The sequence below is a fragment of the Colletotrichum abscissum genome, assembly GCF_030869225.1.
Source record: "Colletotrichum abscissum strain IMI 504890 chromosome Unknown Scaffold_64.1, whole genome shotgun sequence".
Classification (NCBI taxonomy): domain Eukaryota; kingdom Fungi; phylum Ascomycota; class Sordariomycetes; order Glomerellales; family Glomerellaceae; genus Colletotrichum; species Colletotrichum abscissum.
In genome coordinates this window covers 55,488-77,450 of record NW_026850508.1, presented here as the reverse complement: position 1 = coordinate 77,450, position 21,963 = coordinate 55,488, and the positions used below count along the sequence as shown (strand labels likewise).

The 21,963-nt window shown below is 46.0% G+C and overlaps 8 protein-coding genes across 8 annotated transcripts; 5 read left to right on the top strand and 3 right to left on the bottom strand.

Annotated features, from left to right (window-relative positions):
* Window positions 1-154: 154 nt before the first annotated feature.
* On the top strand, window positions 155-2,303 carry CABS01_15242 (uncharacterized protein; the record flags this gene model as incomplete). Its single annotated transcript, XM_060548578.1, has 3 exons — window positions 155-367; window positions 425-718; window positions 783-2,303. The coding sequence occupies 3 exons, from the start codon at window positions 155-157 to the stop codon at window positions 2,301-2,303; spliced, it is 2,028 nt and encodes a 675-aa protein (XP_060391991.1).
* Window positions 2,304-2,806: 503 nt separating this feature from the next.
* CABS01_15241 (uncharacterized protein) lies at window positions 2,807-4,282 on the top strand (the record flags this gene model as incomplete). Its single annotated transcript, XM_060548577.1, has 1 exon — window positions 2,807-4,282. The coding sequence occupies one exon, from the start codon at window positions 2,807-2,809 to the stop codon at window positions 4,280-4,282; it is 1,476 nt and encodes a 491-aa protein (XP_060391990.1).
* Window positions 4,283-4,625: 343 nt separating this feature from the next.
* Window positions 4,626-6,587, bottom strand: CABS01_15240 (uncharacterized protein; the record flags this gene model as incomplete). Its single annotated transcript, XM_060548576.1, has 1 exon — window positions 4,626-6,587. The coding sequence occupies one exon, from the start codon at window positions 6,585-6,587 to the stop codon at window positions 4,626-4,628; it is 1,962 nt and encodes a 653-aa protein (XP_060391989.1).
* A 5,116-nt stretch (window positions 6,588-11,703) lies between these two features.
* On the bottom strand, window positions 11,704-12,231 carry CABS01_15239 (heterokaryon incompatibility protein; the record flags this gene model as incomplete). Its single annotated transcript, XM_060548575.1, has 1 exon — window positions 11,704-12,231. The coding sequence occupies one exon, from the start codon at window positions 12,229-12,231 to the stop codon at window positions 11,704-11,706; it is 528 nt and encodes a 175-aa protein (XP_060391988.1).
* A 1,271-nt stretch (window positions 12,232-13,502) lies between these two features.
* CABS01_15238 (YkgB) lies at window positions 13,503-15,163 on the bottom strand (the record flags this gene model as incomplete). Its single annotated transcript, XM_060548574.1, has 3 exons — window positions 13,503-13,841; window positions 14,068-14,542; window positions 14,775-15,163. 3 exons carry the CDS (start codon window positions 15,161-15,163, stop codon window positions 13,503-13,505), a joined length of 1,203 nt encoding a protein of 400 aa, XP_060391987.1.
* A 1,441-nt stretch (window positions 15,164-16,604) lies between these two features.
* CABS01_15237 (FAD binding domain-containing protein) lies at window positions 16,605-18,122 on the top strand (the record flags this gene model as incomplete). Its single annotated transcript, XM_060548573.1, has 1 exon — window positions 16,605-18,122. The coding sequence occupies one exon, from the start codon at window positions 16,605-16,607 to the stop codon at window positions 18,120-18,122; it is 1,518 nt and encodes a 505-aa protein (XP_060391986.1).
* A 655-nt stretch (window positions 18,123-18,777) lies between these two features.
* CABS01_15236 (glycosyl hydrolase family 43) lies at window positions 18,778-20,394 on the top strand (the record flags this gene model as incomplete). Its single annotated transcript, XM_060548572.1, has 1 exon — window positions 18,778-20,394. The coding sequence occupies one exon, from the start codon at window positions 18,778-18,780 to the stop codon at window positions 20,392-20,394; it is 1,617 nt and encodes a 538-aa protein (XP_060391985.1).
* Window positions 20,395-21,218: 824 nt separating this feature from the next.
* Window positions 21,219-21,962, top strand: CABS01_15235 (uncharacterized protein; the record flags this gene model as incomplete). The annotated part of the gene is made up of 1 exon (XM_060548571.1): window positions 21,219-21,962. One exon carries the CDS (start codon window positions 21,219-21,221, stop codon window positions 21,960-21,962), a length of 744 nt encoding a protein of 247 aa, XP_060391984.1.
* Between the last annotated feature and the right edge of the window lies 1 nt (window position 21,963).

Below are 21,963 nucleotides of genomic sequence, written 5' to 3'. Positions count from 1 at the left end.
AGGCGGTGCTGTACAAAAGCTCGAGATCTTCCGCACTAATAGATCGAAATCCATCTGCAATCCCATCGTCTCATCATTCGTACCATCGTGGTCAGGAATTGGATCGAGGCTGTTTTCATCAGCTCTTATCATACTCGGTCTCTGACTGCCACAAATGGAACTGGCAGCAGCTAATATGTCGACCAAGCTGACTGTCCGCGAGCGGCTCACACTCTGCAAGTGGGCCGACAGCCTACCTGGCGACATCACTCCAACCCTCGCGCGCGGTGCGGAATGGGTCAAGAGCGAGTTCGGAAAGGATGTCCCTGAATCCGTCATCCGGACCGTCCTTGACCGCGCGGACATGACGGATGACTTTCAAGCCTACGTGAGACTTCCTTATCCAACACTTATCGTAGTAGTATAATGGCTGACCATAAGGAAGAACGATGGTGAGATCGCCCCCCTGGTACGCCCAGGTTTCGGTAAAGAATTCTGGGAGATGCCTGACGACGATGCCGCGTTCCCCAGCGCCGTGCAGGAGTGGAAAGCATCCACCCTGACGTGGGGAGAGATCGCCATCTTGTGGTTCGTTGAGAAGATCACGAACAAGCCCGATTGGCATGTCAAGGTCTTTGATGAGGAGATTGTTGCAAAGTGGAAGCAGGAGGTCATGGCTGTTGACTGGAAGGCTGTGGGTCTCAAGTATGCTTATTTTGACGACGATTTGTTTACCTTTGTAAGTACTAGGCTGCATCTAAGACGGCTTCTCGTTGAACAGCGACCACTAACCTGCAATGCAGGCGCTTGCTGAGCTCCGCGAGAAAGCCAAGCTGTTCGAAGCCACTGGCCTGATCCCCATCTTCGATGCCTCGTCCGCCGTCATCAAGTCTGACAGCGCCATCACCCCGGAAGTAAAAGAGGAGCTCAAACAAGGCGTGGCCGCTCTCGAAAATATACCCGAGAACGAAAAGGACTGGCATCCCGGTAGCGACGGCAAGGTCCTGGACCTCGTGCACCCTTCTCTCTGGCCTCTTGTCTTTGGAAAGTCTCGCATCGTCGCCGATAAGCGCATCCTGCTCAAAGACACGCTGGCGGCCTGCGGCACAGGAGATGTCATCCCCGTTCCCAAGAAGAGGTATCCCGACCACCAATCCTCCGACGACCTGTGGTCCGTCAAGTACCAGTGGCTCCCGTGCGACATTGATATTGAGGAGGGCAAGCCGAAAATCATGAGCTACATCAACAACCTGCACCCCCAGCATCATGCCAGTCTCTACACCACCATCGAAAAGGTGCTCGAGAAGGCTCTCCCCATGTGGGATCTGGTCTACAGGTGGCACGAAGACTACGAGACCCTCCGCATCCCCTGTGAATCGGCCCGGACACAATGCCTAGCGGAGTGCAGCCGGTGGTGCTGTCCCGAAAACCGCCCGGTAGACCCAGACGAGGCCGAACGTGACGACGACGAATTCAACGACGATTACGGCGGGTACAGCGCCGAGGAGCCCAGCCGCGAACTCTGGCGGAGAGACAAGATCTGGTTCGAACGCACCCACCCAATCGAGAGGCCGCCCGTCCCTGCGTACAAGCCCATGGAGCTCCAGCCCAAGGACGTCAACCTGACCTCCGGTTTCTTCAACCACGCCGACCGCATCCAGGTCATTGTGAAGCTCGCCAACATCCACCTCACGCCCGAGAAGCCGACGTACGACGGCGGGTCCTGGCACATCGAGGGCCAGCTGAACGAGCACATCGCCGCCACAGCGCTCTACTACTACGACAACGAGAATATCACCGACAGCCACCTCGCCTTCCGCACCGTTGCCGACAGGGAGCAGCTCATGGGGGAGCTCAACTACGAGCAGGGCGACTTCCACACCATTAACCGGACGCTGGCGATCACCTCCCACGCGGACACGAACCAGCGCCTCGGCAGCGTGCTCACGCGCGAGGACAGGCTTCTCGCGTTCCCCAACGTCTACCAGCACTGCGTTGCGCCGTTTGAGCTCGTCGACAAGACCAAGGCGGGCCACCGCAAGATCATCGCTCTGTTCCTCGTGGACCCGAGGATTCCGATTATCAGTACGGCGAATGTGCCGCCGCAGCAAAGGGGGTGGTGGAAGGAGGGCGCGGCGCCGGGAGACCGGTTGGGGACGTTGCCGCCCGAGGTTACGGATATGGTGTTTGATAATATGGATTTTCCGGTTGGGATCGAGGAGGCCAAGAGGATACGGGCTGATTTGATGGAGGAGAGGACGACGATTGCCGAGCAGGGGATGGGGGTGATGACGACTACGGAGTGGAACTTTTGTGAGCACTGAGTATGGCGGAACTGGCACTGGGCCCCGTTGTGTTGTGTTCGTATCGAAGGAAGGGGACTGCTCAGTCGTCATGGCGGTGAAGGGAGAGGAACTTGGAAGCTGCGTTGAGACGTTTGCTTGACCGGCCTGAAAGTTGACACCAGATATGTCAATAGCTGTGCAAATCGTGTCACCCCAGCCTCAGCTTCTGACTGCGGTTGTGGTCCGATTGGACGATCTGACGGCATCCTGCGCTCCCGCAGTAAGACATGTGGGTTGTGTCTCATGCCGTCTGCCAATACGTTAGCTGCTCGTGAAACATCGAGAGTCGATGTCAGGGCACAAGAGCTTACTCATAAGAGTAGTCTCAAGCAGGAGTACGCGTTGCTTGTTAGAAAACATGGTATCAATCTTGTCCCTTAACAAATTCGCCTCGATACTCACCTCTCACTGGTACACATTCTGTGTCCTTCATATTGGCCACTGAAACCATAAACACAGCACCTCATCGACCTCACTTGATCATGCTTTACTATCTCATCAACAGCTTCAAGTCCAATAAGGACGCCGAACCTAGCCTCGAGCCACCAAACCACCAAGATGCCTCCAACCCTGAAAAATGGCTCGCCCACAAAATCCATCAAGCAACAACCACCACTCCCGCCCTCAACCCAAAGACCACCACCACCACCACAGTCGTCGACGACCTCAGTCCAAGCCTCACCAACCTCCGCACCGTCGTCCAAAACGACCTCCACCTCGCCGTCCTAGCAGACCAAATGTTCACCCAAGCCGCCGCCCTCCAGCCCCGCGACCCGACAGAGCAACCCGCCGTCCAGTCCTTCCGCCAGTTTCTGCAGGTCGTCAACGTCATCATGCGCTCCGGGCCGCAGTTCTTCGACAGGCCGGGAAACGAAGACGCCATGGGGTTCGTAGCGGCGCCGATTAACGCCTTGTTGAATTATCCCATGGGTACGGCGGCGGGGTACGAGTTCTTTCGGAGGTCGGAGGTGAATGAGGCGATGGGAGGAGTGTTGAGGACTTGGGGTAGGTTTCTTGCTTCGGGGGAGTCGAGGGGGTGTTTGAGGGCTTGGGTATCTGCTTCTGGGCAGGTTGTGATGGCGGAGAGGGCGAATGGAAGGTTGGAAGGTGGAGGGTTGGCGTTTAAGGACTTGTTTGTTTGTCCTGATCCTGAGGATGGGGAGACTCTTGGGTATGAATCGTGGGATGCGTTCTTTGTAAGGCGGTTTCGGGAGGGGGTGCGGCCTGTGGAGTTTCCCGATGACGAGGACCACAACGGCGGGGAGAAGCTGTCTGTCACGGGCAGCAGTGGCACTGTTGACATTCAAGTCGACGACAACACCTCGGTCATCGTCAACGCGTGCGAGTCGGCGCCGCTGCAAGTCGTATCCGACGTCGCCCTACGAGCAGACGTCACGCTAAAGGGCCAGCCGTACTCCCTCACCGACATGCTCAACAACAACGCATTCGCGCCGCAGTTTGTCGGCGGGACGATCTACCAGGCCTACCTGAGCGCCTTCAGTTACCACCGCTGGCACGCGCCAGTGGGTGGGCGGATCGTCGAGGTCGAGATGATTCCGGGGACGTACTTCAGCGTCAACAGATACCAGGGTATAGCCGCGTGTGACAACGACAATGAAGACACAGATGGTCCGGATCCGCAGGCGCCGTGTAGGTCGCAGGCGTACACCGCTTCCGTGGCGACGCGGGCGGTGGTGTATATCCAGGCGCGGAATCCGAGGATCGGGTTGATGGCGATTGTGTTTGTGGGTATGACGGAGGTGTCTAGCTGCGAGGTGACTGTACGGGCTGGGGAGGAGGTTGTGAAGGGGCGAGAGATTGGGATGTTTCACTTCGGGGGTAGTTCGCATTGTTTGGTGTTCCGGCCGGGTGTCGAGTTGAGATTTGTTGAGAACCGGTCTCCTGCGGGTCTTGAGGGGAATAATAGGGTGAATAGTGCGCTCGCTGTAGTTGAGTGAGGGCGCAGGCTGGTGCACTTCTATATGCATGATTTCGAGGCACAGACAACTTCATCATGTCTAGTCTCTGGCTGAGTGATACTTCGAAGCATCCCCCGAATGGGAAGTTGAGTATCTGATAGAATGTGCCGAAGAGATGTACTGTCCCAGACATATTTCGCAACCAATGCACATGATCGAAATCTCGTTCTCTGGCTGATGTGTATATCAGCAAGATCAAACAAGGGCGCCGTGTACCTGGGGTTCATCATGTAGGTAGCACGGCAAGGGAAAGGGGGCTTTGAATAGCCACGCAACTTTTCATTGTAGTACTTCAGAGGCCATCTCAATAAACGACAAGATCTCAACGAATATGCAACGTACTCCTCCTTGCCTCGTCCGTGAACCAGAACCCAGCCGGCGATGCCGAGTCTTCGGGTCTCATCAGCATTTCCCCTTCCATCCATCCCTGGACGAAGCAGGTGCCACCAAACCTGTACACAGTCTTCCCATCTACACTGTCGACCTCTTGCAGCAATACTGGCACAGAACACGTCGCTATTACAGCCAAAAGCCATGACTTGTCGAAAGTCTTTTCGGAGATGTAAGAAGGCAAGAGGGCCATGTACCCCTTTTTCGTGATACAGAGCGTCCTTCCTCGAAGCACAGACTGTACAATATCAAACCACGGACGCCCTTCATAGCTGAAAGGCCCCTTGTGCGTCGGAATATGGCGCGACCTTGCAGTAATGCAGTCGTAGTGATGCCACGCGTTCTGCTCCTTGGTCTTATTGAAGCGAGCACCAAGGGCTTCCAGCTTTTCCGGGATCTGTCCGCGGCGATTCCAGGCCGAGGTCACGTCGCCGTGAAACATGGCGATGGCTGCTTGCCGAGGATCATCGTACGGGTTGGCTCCGCGGTCTTTATAGATCTTTGGTATGGCTGCTGTCCACTCTTGGAACTTGTAGAAGGCGTCTGGATCGGGTGGATGGAATACGTGTCCTGAGGGGATTCTCCCTGGGTCTTCGATGATTTCATCAATCTCGTCTATGACAATGCCGCGACAGTTGAGAATGCCCTTGTTGAAGCTAAAGAGTTCTTCAAAGTCGCGAAGCTGTCCAATTCCTCCATCGGCGGAGTAAAGCTCGCCGTCCAAGTCGTCCATCAGCCTCATGGACCTCATGGAGATCCTCTCTCGGCGGACGAGGCAGCTTGTGGCTGCTGGGACGGTCCAGTCGGGACACCACGACGGCACGAGACTGTAGAAGTCATCGACGTTGTGCCATGGCTCAGAGGCGGCGATGATATCGAGACTTCCGTGCTGTCTTGACCAAGCTGTTGCGAAGTCAACAAAGACTTGTTGGCGGCTTTTGTTATAATCCAGCTTGAAGTCGAGCCCCTCCTTATCCTGCGCCAAATTCCACAGAGCAAAGATCTTGTCTCTGCCGTCGGTTGCCTGGAAGTCTCGTGTGAGAATGGCGGCCTCGAGAAAGCCAGGGCTGTCCTTCCGGACGGTGGGTGAGATGAACGGGGAGTAGAGTTCTCCTCCGGCCATCAGGTGCCTAAAGTAGAAAAGTTTACGGATAAAGATGAGCTCGTCGTACGATAGACCGAACTGGTGTAGCTGCGGGTCTGCGCTCATCATCTGCGTCCTGAGGACGGGGTTGAAAGCAATCATGGCTTGCAAGTTGTACGCGGCGGCGTCGAGGGACCCGAAAGCGACGGCTTTGCGGTTGTCGACTATCACTGCGGGATCTGACGAGATGGCGACTTCTTGGACGACCCAGACTCGTCTGAAGTACGGACGGCACATGAACTTGTACAAAGCTGCACAACGCGCAGGATAGAGATCCGGGCCAATCTTGTTCCCCTCTTTCCCGATATTGTACTCACCCTTCTTATTCATCTCAATCTTGAGCTGGTCCATTGGCTTAACAAAGTCCAGCGCCATATCGGTCTCGTCGCTGTGCTCGCCGACGTAGCAGATGACTTGGGATGCGCGGTCATAGATGTCAAACATGCGTGCAACCTGTCTAGTCCGCTCGGCAACGTTTAGTTGGTCGATGCACAAGGCATCGACCCAGATGGGCATTGACACTTCCTTGCTCCGTATGGTACGCAAAGCCTGCTCTAGGTTCCGCCGGACCTGCATCCTATGGCCGTTGACAACGATCTCGACTGTATCCCCGGCGTTGCCCCAGGTATACGACAAAGCGTGGTAGGACACTTCGCACACCATCGGGCAATGGGCCAGATGGGCGATGACTGGTGCCTCGCGGTCCTCTGAAGGTGTCACGACGAGAATACGGATCTCGCCGACGAGCATGTCGAGCGGCACGTAGTCGAGGTTCGTAACGGTCGCATCGTTGGATGGGCTTTTCCCTAGCTTGATTGGATAGATTTTGGGCAAGGTGAACCGGAACGGTGGCTCCGATTTATCTTGAATGTAGTGCCAGGTACGGCAGACTGCAAGAGGCACTCTGCTAAAACCTTTCCTTCTAATAGACCTACGGCTACCGTATATTTTAGGTATTAATAGCGCGAATTTCTCGTATATATAAATAAATATTATAATAAATCCCGTATATTATTATAAGGAATTATTTATAATTATAAGTAATAGGGGTTACGTAAGGGCGGTTATGCTACTTACTAAAAGTGGGGTAGCTAGGGGTATATTCTTTATACTACTTTTTATTACTAATTAATTTCCTTTTTTTTTTAATTAACTTACTATTTTCTAAGTAAGGTAAGTAATCTATTTATATCCCTATAGTTATTTATTAGCGACTATATTTTACTTTATTATATTTTATACCTTTTTCTATTTTACTTTTTTTATTATTACCTAATTATATACGTAATTATAAGTATAATATTCGTAATTTACTTATTATAAATATTAATTAAGTATAATTAGGTAATTTCTTTTTATAATTATTAGTATAATTTTTACTAATTAGTAATTAAGTAATTTTTTACGCAATTACTAATATAATTTTTATTAATTAATAATTATACTTTTTTTTAAGCTAATATACACGTAATTATAAGTATAATTACGCGTACTTACCTATTTATAATTTAATATTTTTTATTTATTTTTTTCTTTAGTATTAATTATTTACGTATATATATTAATAACTTCGTATAAAATACTCCCTTTTTTAATAATTACGTACGCTATATAATACTTATAATAAGTACTTAATACTATATTCCGGACCGTATTAAGGGTATATAACTCCTAACGGCCCCTATATATTAGCCTATAATATACCTTAATAACTTTATATTTTATAAAATAACTTTTTACTTTTTTATTAATATATATACTTCTATATAATAAGTTCTTTATTATACGGATTTTTATATTATTTATAAACTCTTTATCTTCTTTTTTAAAAACTTTTTATAAGATCTATAACCTTAGTATTATATAAGTTAGTATATACTACCTTATATTATTTTATATTATTATATTAACCCGTATAATTTAGCCTTAGTATTAGATTAAGCTTAACTTTAAAATTACTAAGAATAGCCGTTATATACTTAGAGAAATTACTATAACTTATACTTAAGTTACTAATATTATTTAAATAACTATATATAATAATACTAAAACTAATACTAAGTCGTACGCCCGTTATAAGACTAGTAAAAGTATATTTACTAATTACGTTACTTTTATAAATAAGGGCTATTTTAATTATAATTATATATTTAGTATATACGAGTATATACTTATTATACCTCCCGTTACTACTTATATATTATTATATATTATTTTATATTTATTTATAATTTATTAACGGTCCGTATTAGCTTATAATATACTTATTAAGGTCGTAAAGCGTAGTTATAACTATAAAGGTTATAATAAAGTTTATATCGGCGCTCTACTTAAGTTTTTAAGTAATAGCCTTACTAAATACTTCTATATAATAATAAAAGCCTTTAAATAAGTAGCTAAATAAGCTAAAAATAATAAAGAGGGTATATATAATAATATATAAGATTATAAAAAGAGTTATTAACTTATATAAACTCTAAATAAGGAGTAATTAATTCGATATTCTTATATAGTATAATATAAGAGTTTATATAAGTATATATTAAGATATAGTACGGTTAGGCTTAATACTTAAGTAATAAGGCCCTTACGGAGTTATAAAGTACTTATTAACTATAAACTAGAGTATACGCGCTTAGTTTAGCCCGTAAAAAGCCGTAATTAATTATATAAAAGCTCTTCCTAAAGTTTAATATTTTTAATAAAATTATAAAACTTTTATTTATTATATATTATTATTATATACTTTCTATCCTTTTTAGTATTATAGATCCTTATAAGCGTTTATATTTTTATATATATACTTATAAGACTTTATAAATAAAAAGATACCCCTATATATTACTATAATTATATATAAATATTTACCCCTTATTTAAATTTTTTTTCTAATTTTTTATTTTATATATTATTACTTTTTTAAAATAGTATAACTACGTATTAATTTTTTATTATATTAAACGATAATTATTATAAAATTAAAAAGTAATTAGACTTATAATATAATTATTATATATATTTTTATAGTTTCTAATATTAGAATTATAAAGCGAACTTTCGAACGTTAACTTACGAAATAGAACTTATAATAAAAAGAGCGTACGGTTTTTTTTAAGGATTTATTAATTCGTATTTAAAAATTATTTTTTTAATAATACTTAAACAATAAAAATATTCTTTTTTAACTCTAGTTTAAAAGATTTATAATTATAGCTATAGGATTATTAATATTTTATTAATAAAATTAGTTTTAGTAATAATAAATATTAAAATAGCTTATAATTATATAATAACGATTAGAAAAGTTCTTTTTTAGTATACTAAAGGTTACTTACCGTACTAAAGGGTATAATAAAGAGTATTTTTATATATAGGTTCGCTAATAAGCTTATATTATTAACTAAAATAAACTTTATTTTATATATTATAAAACCTTTTTATAATAAGTTTAGGATTAGTTAAGTAAAATAAGGTACTATTATAAAGGGTTTATAACTCCTAAACTAAATTATATTTAGTTTTTAAATACGTATAATAAGCTTTTATTATTTAGATTTAAGATTTATACTAGTATTAATACTTATTTATAGTTTATTATATAGTTCTATATAGGGGTTTTTACTTATACGTCCCGGAATATACTTATATAATATTTTATTATTATTTAATAACGGGGATTTATACTATTATAAGTTCGTTTAGATTAAGAAAAAGAAACCGTTCTTATATTTAGTATTTATTATTACTTTTTATAATATTATTTAATAATAAAAAGTTTAATTATATTTTATAATTATTAGATCTTTAGTAAAAGTATTTATAACGTTAAGATTAAGAGTTAGTAAAATTATTTTTATTAAAATAGATTAGTATATTAGTGGGTAAGTAATATATATTTTAGTATATATAAATATACTTATATTTATAAAAATATTTTTAATTACTTAAGTTCTAAGGGCTATTTTATATAAATATACTCTCTAATTAGATTATACTTCTATTTATATATATACTACTAATTCGTTCTAATTTTATTAATTTTATATAAATTTAGAACTCTTATTAAATTCGTTATTAAAAAGGTCGCTCTTATATTATTTTTAATTAGTTATAATAACTATATTATTAACTTATATTACGAACCGTATAAAACTTTATATAGCTAATTAACTAAGACTAAGTTTAATAATTATTAAACATTATTTAAAATAGTAATAATCTAAATATATATTTTCTTTAAGCTATTTTATAGATTTATACTTTAATTATTAAGGGCTCTTTAATTATATTAGCTAAAAATACGAAGTTTAGTGAGGCTAATTATTTTTATTTTAAAGTATATTAATATTTTTGTATTTATTTAAAGTAGTATATATATAATAAGCTTTAATTAGAAGTTATTTTATTTAGTAAATTATAGGGCGGTATTATATAGGTTAAATAGAAATTAAAAAACTTTAGAATTAATTTTAGAGTATTAAATAGCTTCGTAATTACGAGCGATACTAAGGATAAAGAGGAATTATAAATATAATTATAATTTATTTTAAATTATTTATTAATAAAAATGCTCGCTTTTATCTTTATAATATACTAAGTTATTTATTATTATAAACTTTACTTTTTTATTAAACTATTATAATCTCGTTTTTTTTATCGTTTTTATTTTTTTTAACTTTTATCTCGGCCTTTACCTCTTTTTTAACGATCTTTTTTTTTTACTTAATTAATAATTCCTTTTTAATTTTTATTATTAGTTTAATACTAATACCTTTTAAAAGCCGTATTTTTAGAATATTTTTATACGTCGTTTTGCCCAAAGTTTTAGTTATAATTAGCTTTATATAACCTTTTCTTTTTTTTACTAACTAAGGTTTAATAATTAATAACTTAATTCTAGTTTAAAAAATAATAAAAAGTTAGTAATTATTTCTTTTATATAAGATCGTAGTTTTAAAAAGGAATTTTTTTAAACTTATAGCTTCGTACGCTACTTTATAATACTTTAAAATATCGTAAGGATTTTTTATATTAATTAAAAATACTATCTATTTTATTAAAAAAATTTACTAGTTTATTATAAAATATAAAATAATAAATTATATTATATTTTAATATAAAGTAAATATTAAGAAGCAATTAAACTAAACTTTCTTAATAAACTTTTTAATAATTTAAATATTAGTATAAGTCGTTATTTAAAAACCGTTAAGTTCGTTTTTAAAAAAGGATATATTATATAATATAATAGAGATATTAATTATTAGCAATTACTTTAACTTTTTTTTTATTTACTAAATACTTTATTCCCGCTTTTTTAAGTTTATAAAAAAAGATTTTATTAATATCGAGGCTTATACGTTTATACGTTTTTATTATATAAAAAGAGTAGAGCTTATATAAGTATTATTATTAATCGGTTATTTTAAAATAGTTTTATAAAAATATATTATAAAGTTAATTAATTTAGTAATGTTTTATATAAAAACTAGAAGTTATTATAAATTTATATTATAATATCTATAAGCGAGCTATTAGTTTAATAACTTAAATAAAAAGTGATTTTTATTTATAAAAGGGTAAAAAGTAGTAATTATTTTTATAATAAAGTTATAAAGAAAAGAAAAGTCTTTATATTAAGGTATAATATTATACGATTTTATATACTATTATATAGTTTAGTATATTACGAAATTAAAGTATTTTTTAAATTATAAATCTTTATAATTACTATTTATAAGTTACTATACTAGTCTAGACCCTATCCTAAGTAGTAGGGTAACTATAAAATACGATTTCTGCTTTGACATATGAAAAAAGTGTTTTGGCAGAGTGCCTCTTGTAGTCTGCCGTACCAGGTCTTGTCCTATTTTCGATACTTTGATTGGATCCTCTCTTCCACTATGCCCCTCTCCAGCAGCTCGGTGACGACCTCGGTCATGCTCACGACCTGAGTTGCCCTTGCGTACATTGAGTCGAGGAAGTCACGGGTCCAGTACTCCTTCTGATCTTCTGCCGAGGAGAATTCTTCGAGGCAGATGTGCCGAACCCATAATGTCACGGGCAGGCGGTGACCGCGAAAGTATCTGAGAAAGACCTCCAACGCGACTGGGACGACGAGTCCCTTGCCATCGATCTCGATGACATCCCTCAGCAGCCGATAGCCTCTACTGTCTCTGATAGCGATGAACGGCCCGGCTTTGGCGAGCGGTCGTACTTCTATGCTGCATCTTACGTGGTTCTGTGGATCGCTCTTGTCGCCGGGACACGGATGGAGGATGAGAAAGCGCTGCTCTTGTGCATCTCGGTCGATGGGCGAGTATTCGTATTCCGGTATGTCTAGTTCCCAGCGATTTTCCAGCTCCCTGCGCAATGAGTTCCCAGGGTATGTCATGGCAATTTGGACGGTCGATCAATAAAATGTCAAATACTCCGTAATACCATGCCCTATGCACCGAGACTGGACGCGATTCCTAGCCCACGTATGTCAAACATTGAGAGTGTCGCGGTGGGTTTCAGTTAAGACCTGGCATTTCATCTTTTAGGCATCAGCATTCGCCTGATTTAGTTCCATAACTGAAGGAAGTGGCAACTTCTATTCGTAGAAATCAAATGGCTATGCATAAGCGCTATTACTGCATAATATTTCGAATCCATCCAATGAGCCGTCATGCAGAATATTGTACGCATTGCCAATTGAAAGCATTCGACACGAAACATAAAATCTACATTCAAACAGTAGCCTAAACTGGAACAGTTTATCCCAGTACACGGTGCGCAATTATACAGATTGCCGCATGCTTCGGAAATTCGAAGTCTGGCACTCAGAGTAACAAGACTGTGTGATGATACTTCTTGCTTATTAACACCGCACACTTAGTTCGGATCCAGAATGGAGCACCATGACATTAGAGCTGTTGAATAGTGACTGGCATGGTTTGTGAGCTTCTAGAAAGTGCGAGGAAATCAGCTATGTTAGCATCGAGAAGTTGAATCTACAAACTGGGTTGAGGTTCGGGCTTCCGAAATGAAGGGTCAAATTGTTGGGCAGCAGGACCACACATATCACTCTGCGGAGATTGCGCCAAGCAAGAGTTGAGTTCCTGATGTCTATGGAAACTCCGAGTGTGCCTTGAATCCTGGATGTATGTATAAGTCATGTAATTACTAAGGTAATCGGTGGTTCGCTTGAAAGCACTAGAGTTGTAGTTTGCTTGAACTTACTCAATCTTATCGCTTCAATATCAAATGGTCAGTCAATTTCCCCAGTCAATTTCTCCAAGTGTAAGGGCGTTTACGTTAATTATGAATATGAGAATCCTAGCTTTTGTCGGCATTTTTACGTCGTAAGGTACTCCCGGGTCCCGGCTCCAAGTTTTGTGAGATGCGCTTCAAGCCCCAGATAATAGACATTCTAGTAAGGTTCGAGGCTCGATAACTAATTTGACCTGGGCTGCAGCTATCGCCGCAACATTTCCCAATCTAGCGAACTTTTTCCCGTCATTGTGCTGGTAGTATTACTGACGGATACATGAATCGCCGAAAACATCACTAATTTTCGGATATCTCAATTTTGAAAACAATGGAGCCTGGTTGACATTTTTGTGTTTTTATTTATTTTTCTAGTTGAGGCCTAGATTTCTGAGCTTTGCTATTGCACATCCACTACTCATCAAAGATGGTGGCAACAACAGCACCAGTGAGAGTGACCTGACCAACCTTGCCACCCTCAGCCTCGGTGATGATCTTACCCGAGACGAGGTCGCGCTTCCAGATGACAACGGTGCGGTTGTTCTGGTGACCGACGGCGATGAGGTCGCCGGCCTTGTTGATGGAGAATTGGCGGGGAGACCAGCCGCCGGAGGGGGCGAGCTGCACCAACTCGAGGGAGCCGTCGTCCTTGATGGCGAAGGTGGACATCGTGTCTGAGGGGCCGGAGCCGAGGACGGGGGAGTCGCGGAACGAGACATCGCGGTTCGAGACGATGATGAACTTTTGGTCGGGCTGGGTGAATTGTCAGTCAAAGAGTTCCACAACCACGATCATTACCAATCCGGATGTAGAATGCGCCCGCTGGCCCTAATTTGGGAGATGCATAAGGCCGTGGGGGCCGACCCAGGATTGAAATAAAGCCTAGAAAAAGATCTGCGACAGTGCAGGGGGTGGGTTTTTCGCAAAAACGAAATAGGAAATGGAGACCCAGAACTGATGAAAAAGAACTCAAACTCACAGTGATGGCAATCTCGCTTGTCGGGGCCTTGGTGGCAGGGTAGTCGGCGTTGACGGAGGGGATGGACGAGATCTTAGTGAAGGCGAGGCCGGTCTCCTTGTACTCGACCTTGTACGAGTAGATGTTTTGGTCGAGCTCGCCATTGAAGAAGAAGACGACGTCGCCGTTGGCCATGGTCTTGAAGACGCCGTGGCGGGGCCCGACGCCGGGGCCGGTGACGAGGCCGTCGACTTCCTTGATCGGGGCGACGCTGTTCGGGTCCTTGGTGTAGACGCGGACCCGGTCACCACCGAGGTCGGCGAGGAGAACATACTGGTTCTTGGGGTCGATAATAACGTGGTGAAGGTAGCTGAGGTCCTGACGGGCAGTCACCGGGCCGGGCTTCTCGAGGGTTGGGTAGAACTCCTGGAGCGGCGCGGTGCCGGGGAGAGCTCCTTTATCGCCCAGGGCAATGACGGAAACTGCGCTCTTGTTGCTAGTTGAGACATCGTGTTAGCTTGAAACTTAACTTCTGTTTAAAGTCCTTAAGGTATAGATTAAGTTGCAGGTCATAGTCCGAAGAACCGGTGGGAGTCAAAGTCCGAATAGCCGGTGGGAGGCCTTGCGGAAGTTTTCCCAGCGACAACTATCCCACCGGAAGCGCCAAAACAAACAACACACGGACACAACAGCAGTGCTTATTTCGACGTTGGCAATTTGGGACTTACTATGAAGCAGTAACATAACCGCGAGCACCAGACTCGGTGGTGACAATCTCACCAGCGACACCGCTGGCGGGCGCCGGGATGCGAGCGATGCGGGTCAGGGCGCCTCCATCCCCGATAGAGAAGGAGTTTAGTGAGCCGTTGGGAACCGAGTTGGAGCCCCGGTCGAGGCAGTAGAGGATACGGTTGGCCGAGTCCAGGGTGAGCCAGGCTGGGTTCACCTCGCAGTCTGCCGACTTGGAGGCGACGGATAAGCTCGCGTTGGCGCCGGTGGTGAGGGAAAGGGTTGTGACATTTCCGCCCGAATCAGCCGCGTAAAGGGTGACGGCGTTGCAGGAGGCCGCTAGAAAGGCGGAACCTGCCAAGAGGCTCTTCATGGGTGAGGTGCGCATGGCGGATGGATTAGAAGCCGATCGTGTAAGCGGAAAAAGGGTCGATATGAGAGAAAAGAATGTGCTCAAGTGAGTGAATGGGAAAGGATAAGCAAAATGAGTGGATTGTGGTGTAATGAGCGAATGTGGTGAGGTAGAAAACAGGCAGGTCAATCGCAACCGAGGGGTGGGTAAACGGCGATTTAACTGCAAACGAGGTTGGCGATGTGAAGGATGAGAATGAGTGGATTCGGACTCTTTTAGTCCAAGTCTTTTGCTGAAAAGAGCGATAAGAATTTCTACTTCCTAGTCTGCCAAGTTTTCGCAATAGTTCTCCCTCATCTAGGATCGTGAACCTGAGGGGATTCGAAACCTGTTAATATACAAACCAAAAAGGTAATGAGTGCAATCGGATGGCCCCGAGCTTCAGAGTCGCAGTTGCAAAGCCCGACTTCCCAACTGGAACCTGCCAAGACTCTTCTTCCCAAGGTGCCGGTATTCACGGAGATTTCAGGGGCCCTCCAGTTTTTGCCTGTTGTTCCTCAGTTCTTCTGACTCGCTTTTCGAAGGTTGTTTAACAAGACGCCTCATCGCCAAGACCAAGCAGTGTGCTGATTGCTATAACGCTCAAGAGCTAAACTCCGCGTGTACTCCCCAAGGTGGTAAGGGTCAAAACTCCGCGAGTGTGTGGGGGCCAACAGTTGGCGTTAACCATTCCCCTCGGTGTCGACTATTGCCGCTGCTACACGCTACGCCTGCTGTGCCTGGTCTGAAGAATATCTGGCGCCTTTTTGCGCCCCAATGACAAAACCTTAAAAAACGGGCGCCGGGGTGGTCGGTAGTGCCGAAAAGGGGGACGGGCTCCGGTTCCAGAATGACGGCGACATAGAGAAGACGCTTGGGAGCTAGGTTTGGCCTGCTTCATGGGGTGAATCACCCGGACAAGGTTCTCTGCTTTGAGTAGGTCAAGAGGCTGAGCGGTCAGCGCCAAGACCTAATACAGAACCAGATTGATTGATATGATTAAACAAGGCGTGATTGATACTTCTCCCTGGCTCTGGAGTCTCAATGAATGGGTCGTGGAGTCGTTGACAGTGGAACAACGCTAAGTCAGAGAGGGGACAGACGCCAAGATCGGGTAGCACCGTGGCCCTGGCTTAGAGAGATATTTGACTTTGAGACGGATATCGAGTGTAAGGCGACGGCCGAGGATCCGAGACCGATTGCCATTTACCAAGGCGTCTCTACGAGAATATCCGTACGAGTCTTTAGAGGAGACCCTCAATGGGATGGTCCCATATATCTCAAGCTAAGTATAAGACGAACCCGTGTACAGGCTCGGATACTGATTACAGACTCCCGTCTCTAAGCCTCACAGCTCAAGTCTTCCAGATCTTCATCTTTTGATCCTTACATTCGTTTCTTTATTACCAGGCTGTATAGACCTGTACATACTTCAGCTATGGATTCCACATTCTCTCTTAGACGCTTAGCCGTCGCTACACTCCTTTGTGCTTCTCCCGCTCTCGTCAGCGCGCAGGCCGAGAACAAGGCCGCCGCTCTTCAGTCTTGCTTGACGACCGCCGGTGTCCGCAACGTCATCAGCACCGATGCCACCTGGGCAGATGAGACCACCGGCTTCCAGAAGCGTATCAAGGTCGACCCGGCCGCCATCTCCTTCCCCGAGAACAAGGACCAAGTCGCCCTGTCTCTTGACTGCGCCCGGAATGCTTCCACTTCAGCGTCTCCCCTCGGCGCCGCCCACTCCTTCCAGGCCTACGGCTTCGGAAACCCAGGCAGTCTGGTGATTAGCATGGCTGCTTTCAACTCCGTCTCTTTTGACGCTGCCACCAACCGTCTCACCTACGGCGGTGGTACCCACGTTGGCCCCGTCCTCAAGTACCTCTGGGACAACCACGGCCGTCACTTCCCCCACGTCCGAGGTGCTCACGTCGGTCTCGCTGGCTCCAGCATCGGTGGCGGATACGGTTCTTCTTCCCGCCACCTTGGTACTCCCATGGACAACCTCGAGTCTGTCGAGTACATGCTGTACAACGGCACCATCGTCAACGCCGCTAAGGGCTCTGACCTCTTCTGGGCTGCTCAGGGTGCCGGTGCCTCCTACGGTGTCCTTCTCTCTGTGACCACCAACACCCACAAGCCCCTTTTTGAGACCGCCGTCAACTTCACCATTAACGGCGGCCAACTCGACTCCACGGCCGCTGCCAAGGCCGTCATCGCCATTCAGGACTTCTCCCTCTCCAAGGACTGCCCTGATGAGCTCGCTCTCCGCTGGTCCCTGAGCGGCCCCCCCTACACCGGCACTGGCTACTTCTACGGCAATCCTGCCGACTTTGACACCGTCATCGCGCCTCTTGTCACCGCTCTTAAGGCCATCGGCAGCAACGCCACCGTCGCGAAGACCGAGCTCCCCTTCTGGGACATGGAGGTCGCCGTCGCCGGCGCAGGCATGAACCAGCCCAACGGCGGTACCCTCGGTGGCCGCTCTTTCTACACCCAGGCCCTGACCATCACCACCGACCACCCCTTGACCGAGGCTCAGGCCAAGACCCTCTACGAGAGCACCACCATCGCCTTCAACCGCACCGACCTCCGCAAGTCCGGCTTCCTCGACCTCTGGGGCGGCGTCTCTCGCGACATCGCCGATGCCGACACCGCCTACGCCCACGGCAAGAACCTTTGGCTCATCCGCTGGGAGGCCAACTCCGTTGATGCTACCTCCTACCCTGCTGACGGCACCACCTACATGAAGGGACTCATCAAGCCCTTCGAGGATGCTCTCGTTGCCGGAGGCGCTCCCCTCCGTGGCTTCGTCAACTATGCCGATACCGAGCTCTCCGAGGCCGAGTGGAGCTCCCGTCTCTACGGCTCCAACTTTGACCGTCTCAAGCAGCTCAAGACTGTCTACGACCCTGAGGGTGTCTTTGTCAACCACAAGCAGGCTATCCCCCTTCCTTGAGCGGTGGTAGTGGACTTTTCATGATTCTTGGATATACCTTGGGAACAGCAGGGGAAAAAGTGACAGAATACCAATCATTTCGAACAAATCACCCAAGCTTTGATTTCACTTCTCCATCTTCTTCTAGAACCAGTGCCGACAATCGCTTCCAGTGATGTGTTTTCAATTGTTAGCTTGCGATTCCCACGTCTCGACTGAATCGACTGAAACATCGTTCGAAGTCTCTACCTTCGTTTCTATTATTCGCATACTTGTTAGCGATGAGGTTTCAAAAACTCTCCGTCCAAGGTGTCCATGCTCTCCAGTATGAGTCGCGTTCACGCGTAGCTTGCTGTGTGCGGAGAAGAGCATGATGCTTCTCCAAGTTCTCCCCTCAATTCCCGCGGGGTAAAATCCACAGTCCACAAAAACACACAAGTGGAGTTCCTTCGGTCGGCATTCTCGCGAATCACTCAGTTCCGGCTAAATGCAACTTGTGGAGGCGTGGGGTCAAATCATCTCAAAGGCTCAACTCACTCTGGCTAAGTTGGCTTTGGAGAGCCATCTTTGATAAATATCAACCTCAGTCTTTGTTTCTCAAAGTTGACTGTTGGTTTGTGCCCGGTTTCTTGCATTGATCACCAACACCAGTTGTCCTTCAAACTCCGAGTTCACAATGCCTCAAGTTAGGAATCCAATTCTTCCCGGGTTCAACCCGGATCCTTCGATATTGAGAGTCGGAGATGATTACTACATCGCGACATCAACCTTTGAATGGTTTCCCGGCGTCCAAATTCATCACTCCAAAGACCTGGCAAACTGGGAGCTCGTCACAAGACCATTGAGTCGCAAGAGTCAGCTTGACATGCGCGGTGACCCAGATAGCTGTGGTGTCTGGGCCCCCTGCCTCTCCCACGACGGCGAAAAGTTCTGGCTCGTCTTCACCGATGTCAAGCGTAAAGACGGATCCTTCAAGGACACCCACAACTACATTGTCAGCGCGCCAGCCATTGAAGGGCCTTGGTCCGACCCGTTCTACATCAACTCGTCGGGCTTCGACCCATCGCTCTTCCACGATGACGACGGCCGCAAGTGGTTCGTCAATATGATGTGGGACCATCGCCGCCGCTTCCACGCCTTCACGGGCATCGTTCTCCAGGAGTTCGACCCGAAAGCCGGAAAGCTCGTCGGCCCAAAGAAGAACATTTTCCGCGGCACCGAGCTGGCTCTCGTAGAGGGCCCGCATCTATATAAACGCAACGGATGGTATTACCTCCTAACCGCCGAGGGTGGCACGGCGTACGAGCACGCCTGCACCCTCGCTCGTTCCCGCGATCTCTGGGGTCCGTATGAGCTACACCCGCAAAAGTACGTCATAACGTCCAAAGATGCGCCCGACGCGGCGCTCCAGCGCGCTGGCCACGGTGATATTGTAGACACGCCCGACGGAAAGACCTACATGGTTCACCTGACGGGTCGTCCCACGACGGAGAAGAGGCGGTGCGTTCTTGGACGCGAAACCGCGATCCAGGAGGCGTACTGGGGTGACGATGACTGGCTCTACGTCAAGAACGGCCCCGTACCATCTCTGTACGTGGAGGTACCTGGTACCAGAGATGATACTTCGTACTGGGCGGAGAAGAAATACTCCTTTGAGAACGGCCTGCCCAAAGACTTCCAGTGGCTGCGGACGCCGGAACCCGAGCGCATCTTCTCAACCGAGGACGGGAAGCTCACGCTCATCGGGAGGGAGTCGATCGGATCTTGGTTCGAGCAGGCACTGGTCGCTCGCAGGCAGACACACTTCTCCTACGACGCTGAGACCACCGTCGACTTTGCGCCCACCGATGAGCGCGAGTTCGCAGGGTTGACGGCGTACTACTGCCGCTACAACTTCTTTTACCTGACCATCACTGCGCACGAGGACGGGAAGCGCGAGCTGTTGATTCAGAGCTCTGAGGCTTCGTGGCCCGATAGCGACCTCACGATGCCGTTTCCCGAGGCGGTTGCGCTGCCTGATACGGGCAAGGTCAAGCTTGCGTTAACGATTCGCGGGCCGAAGCTTCAGTTCTACTATGCTCTCGAGGGCGAGGAACTCAAGGCTATTGGGCCGGTATACGATGCTTCCATCATCTCGGATGAATGTGGTGGGCACCAGGCGCATGGAAGCTTTACCGGTGCATTTGTTGGTGTTGCTGCGTCCGATTTGAATGGGACCGCGAGACGGGCGGCTTTTGATTATTTTACGTACCGTCCTATTCATGATGAGACCGACCGTTATGATATTCAATGATGAGGTCCCACCGTCTCCGTCAGAACGTAGGAGCTGGACTGATAATGTATGTTAAAATTTGACAGGGCGGGGAAGAATCATAGGTTTCTGTAGCGAGATTGGCCACTAAGAAGCATGTATCTCGGCTTTGAACCAACAAGACATAGTAGCGCACTAGAAGAGACTCGTAGTACCGTTCAGCCTCATAGAGTAGCCGTTTCAAGTCTTCGAGCCAACGAGCTTCTGCTCATAAGGTTGAATTGTGTTGCCTCAACACACATTTGATATTGTTCGTGAAAAGCTTCAGATGAAGGGAATTCTGTCGCTGGAGACAATGTGATTGACCAGCAGCCAGGCCATTGATGTCAAGTTACTAATGGGATCGTGGTTTGAGTACGGGGCTTGGGATCTGACCCTTCAATAGCGCTTCAGGAACCCCCTCCTTCCATGTTTCAAAATACCCAGGCTGAGTTCTGGGACGCAACTGAAAAAACTCTTACATCGAAGAGATCAGTCTATTCATGACGCTGGAAGATCCTTTCGCGAGCGGGGCGACTCCAGCATCATGCATGCTGCCAAGAGCGCCTACATGAACAGGGATCGTGTGCAGTGTATTTGTTGTCGCTTACACATTACATCAGACATGCGTTTAGCCGTACTTATGTAAATAGACAGGATAATTAGCCCTATCTATATCACCAAGCGCTTTTAAAAGAACAAGCATCGCCTCCCTCTTTCCTGTTTGACAGCAAACCTCATCAACATTCGTCCAACGCCACAATTTCGCCTAGCCTTTACAAGAAAAAATCGAAGTAACTTAAGAGTTTTCAGCCGCATCTCACAGCATGGAAGAAGATTATTTTGCCGCGCGCAATATCGCAGACCTTCCTAGGCACCTCTCCTCCTGGAAACGTGACGCATTCGAGAGGACCTGCGCGAACATGAGAGATCTCAACTATCACACTTGGGGATTCGTCATTTATCGTTGTACCTACGATGATGAAGATCTGTGGGTTCGCTACCTCGCGCAGCTCAAGGACTTTGCACATGGGTATCTCGTCAAGACTCGCCGAGCTGAGCTGTTAGAACAGTACCTCGATTTTCATGTTATTGAAGATCGGGCCACCCTTGAGAATGCCTCGAGACAGGACACTAGGCATCATTTCAATCAATGGACTTCGAACCAGAACGTTCCCGCCGGCGACGGCTTCTTCTGGAGCAAAACCGGGGCAGAGTTACCCCGTTTCCGCTTCTTTTTATACGTCGACAAGCAATGTCTCGCCACTGTTGTTCAATTCCAAAACGCAGACAATGGCCATCCTTACTTCCGACCGTTACTTCCCCCGATGGTTGTCACTGTTGTTGATGGTTCCTGGACGCCAGACACCGTGCAGAGCTACGAGCCTCAGAATGAAGACGGATATCCTGAGCTTGATGGCAGTTCGAAGAGATACGTCGGCTTCGAGTACCATAATGCATATTACGCCACTGCTTTGTACGAGACCCTTCATGGAAATGGGCTTGTTGACTACGGATCTTACACGCGGCCGCCGGCGATAGGGCCCGATGCGGTAAATACAATGTCTTGAT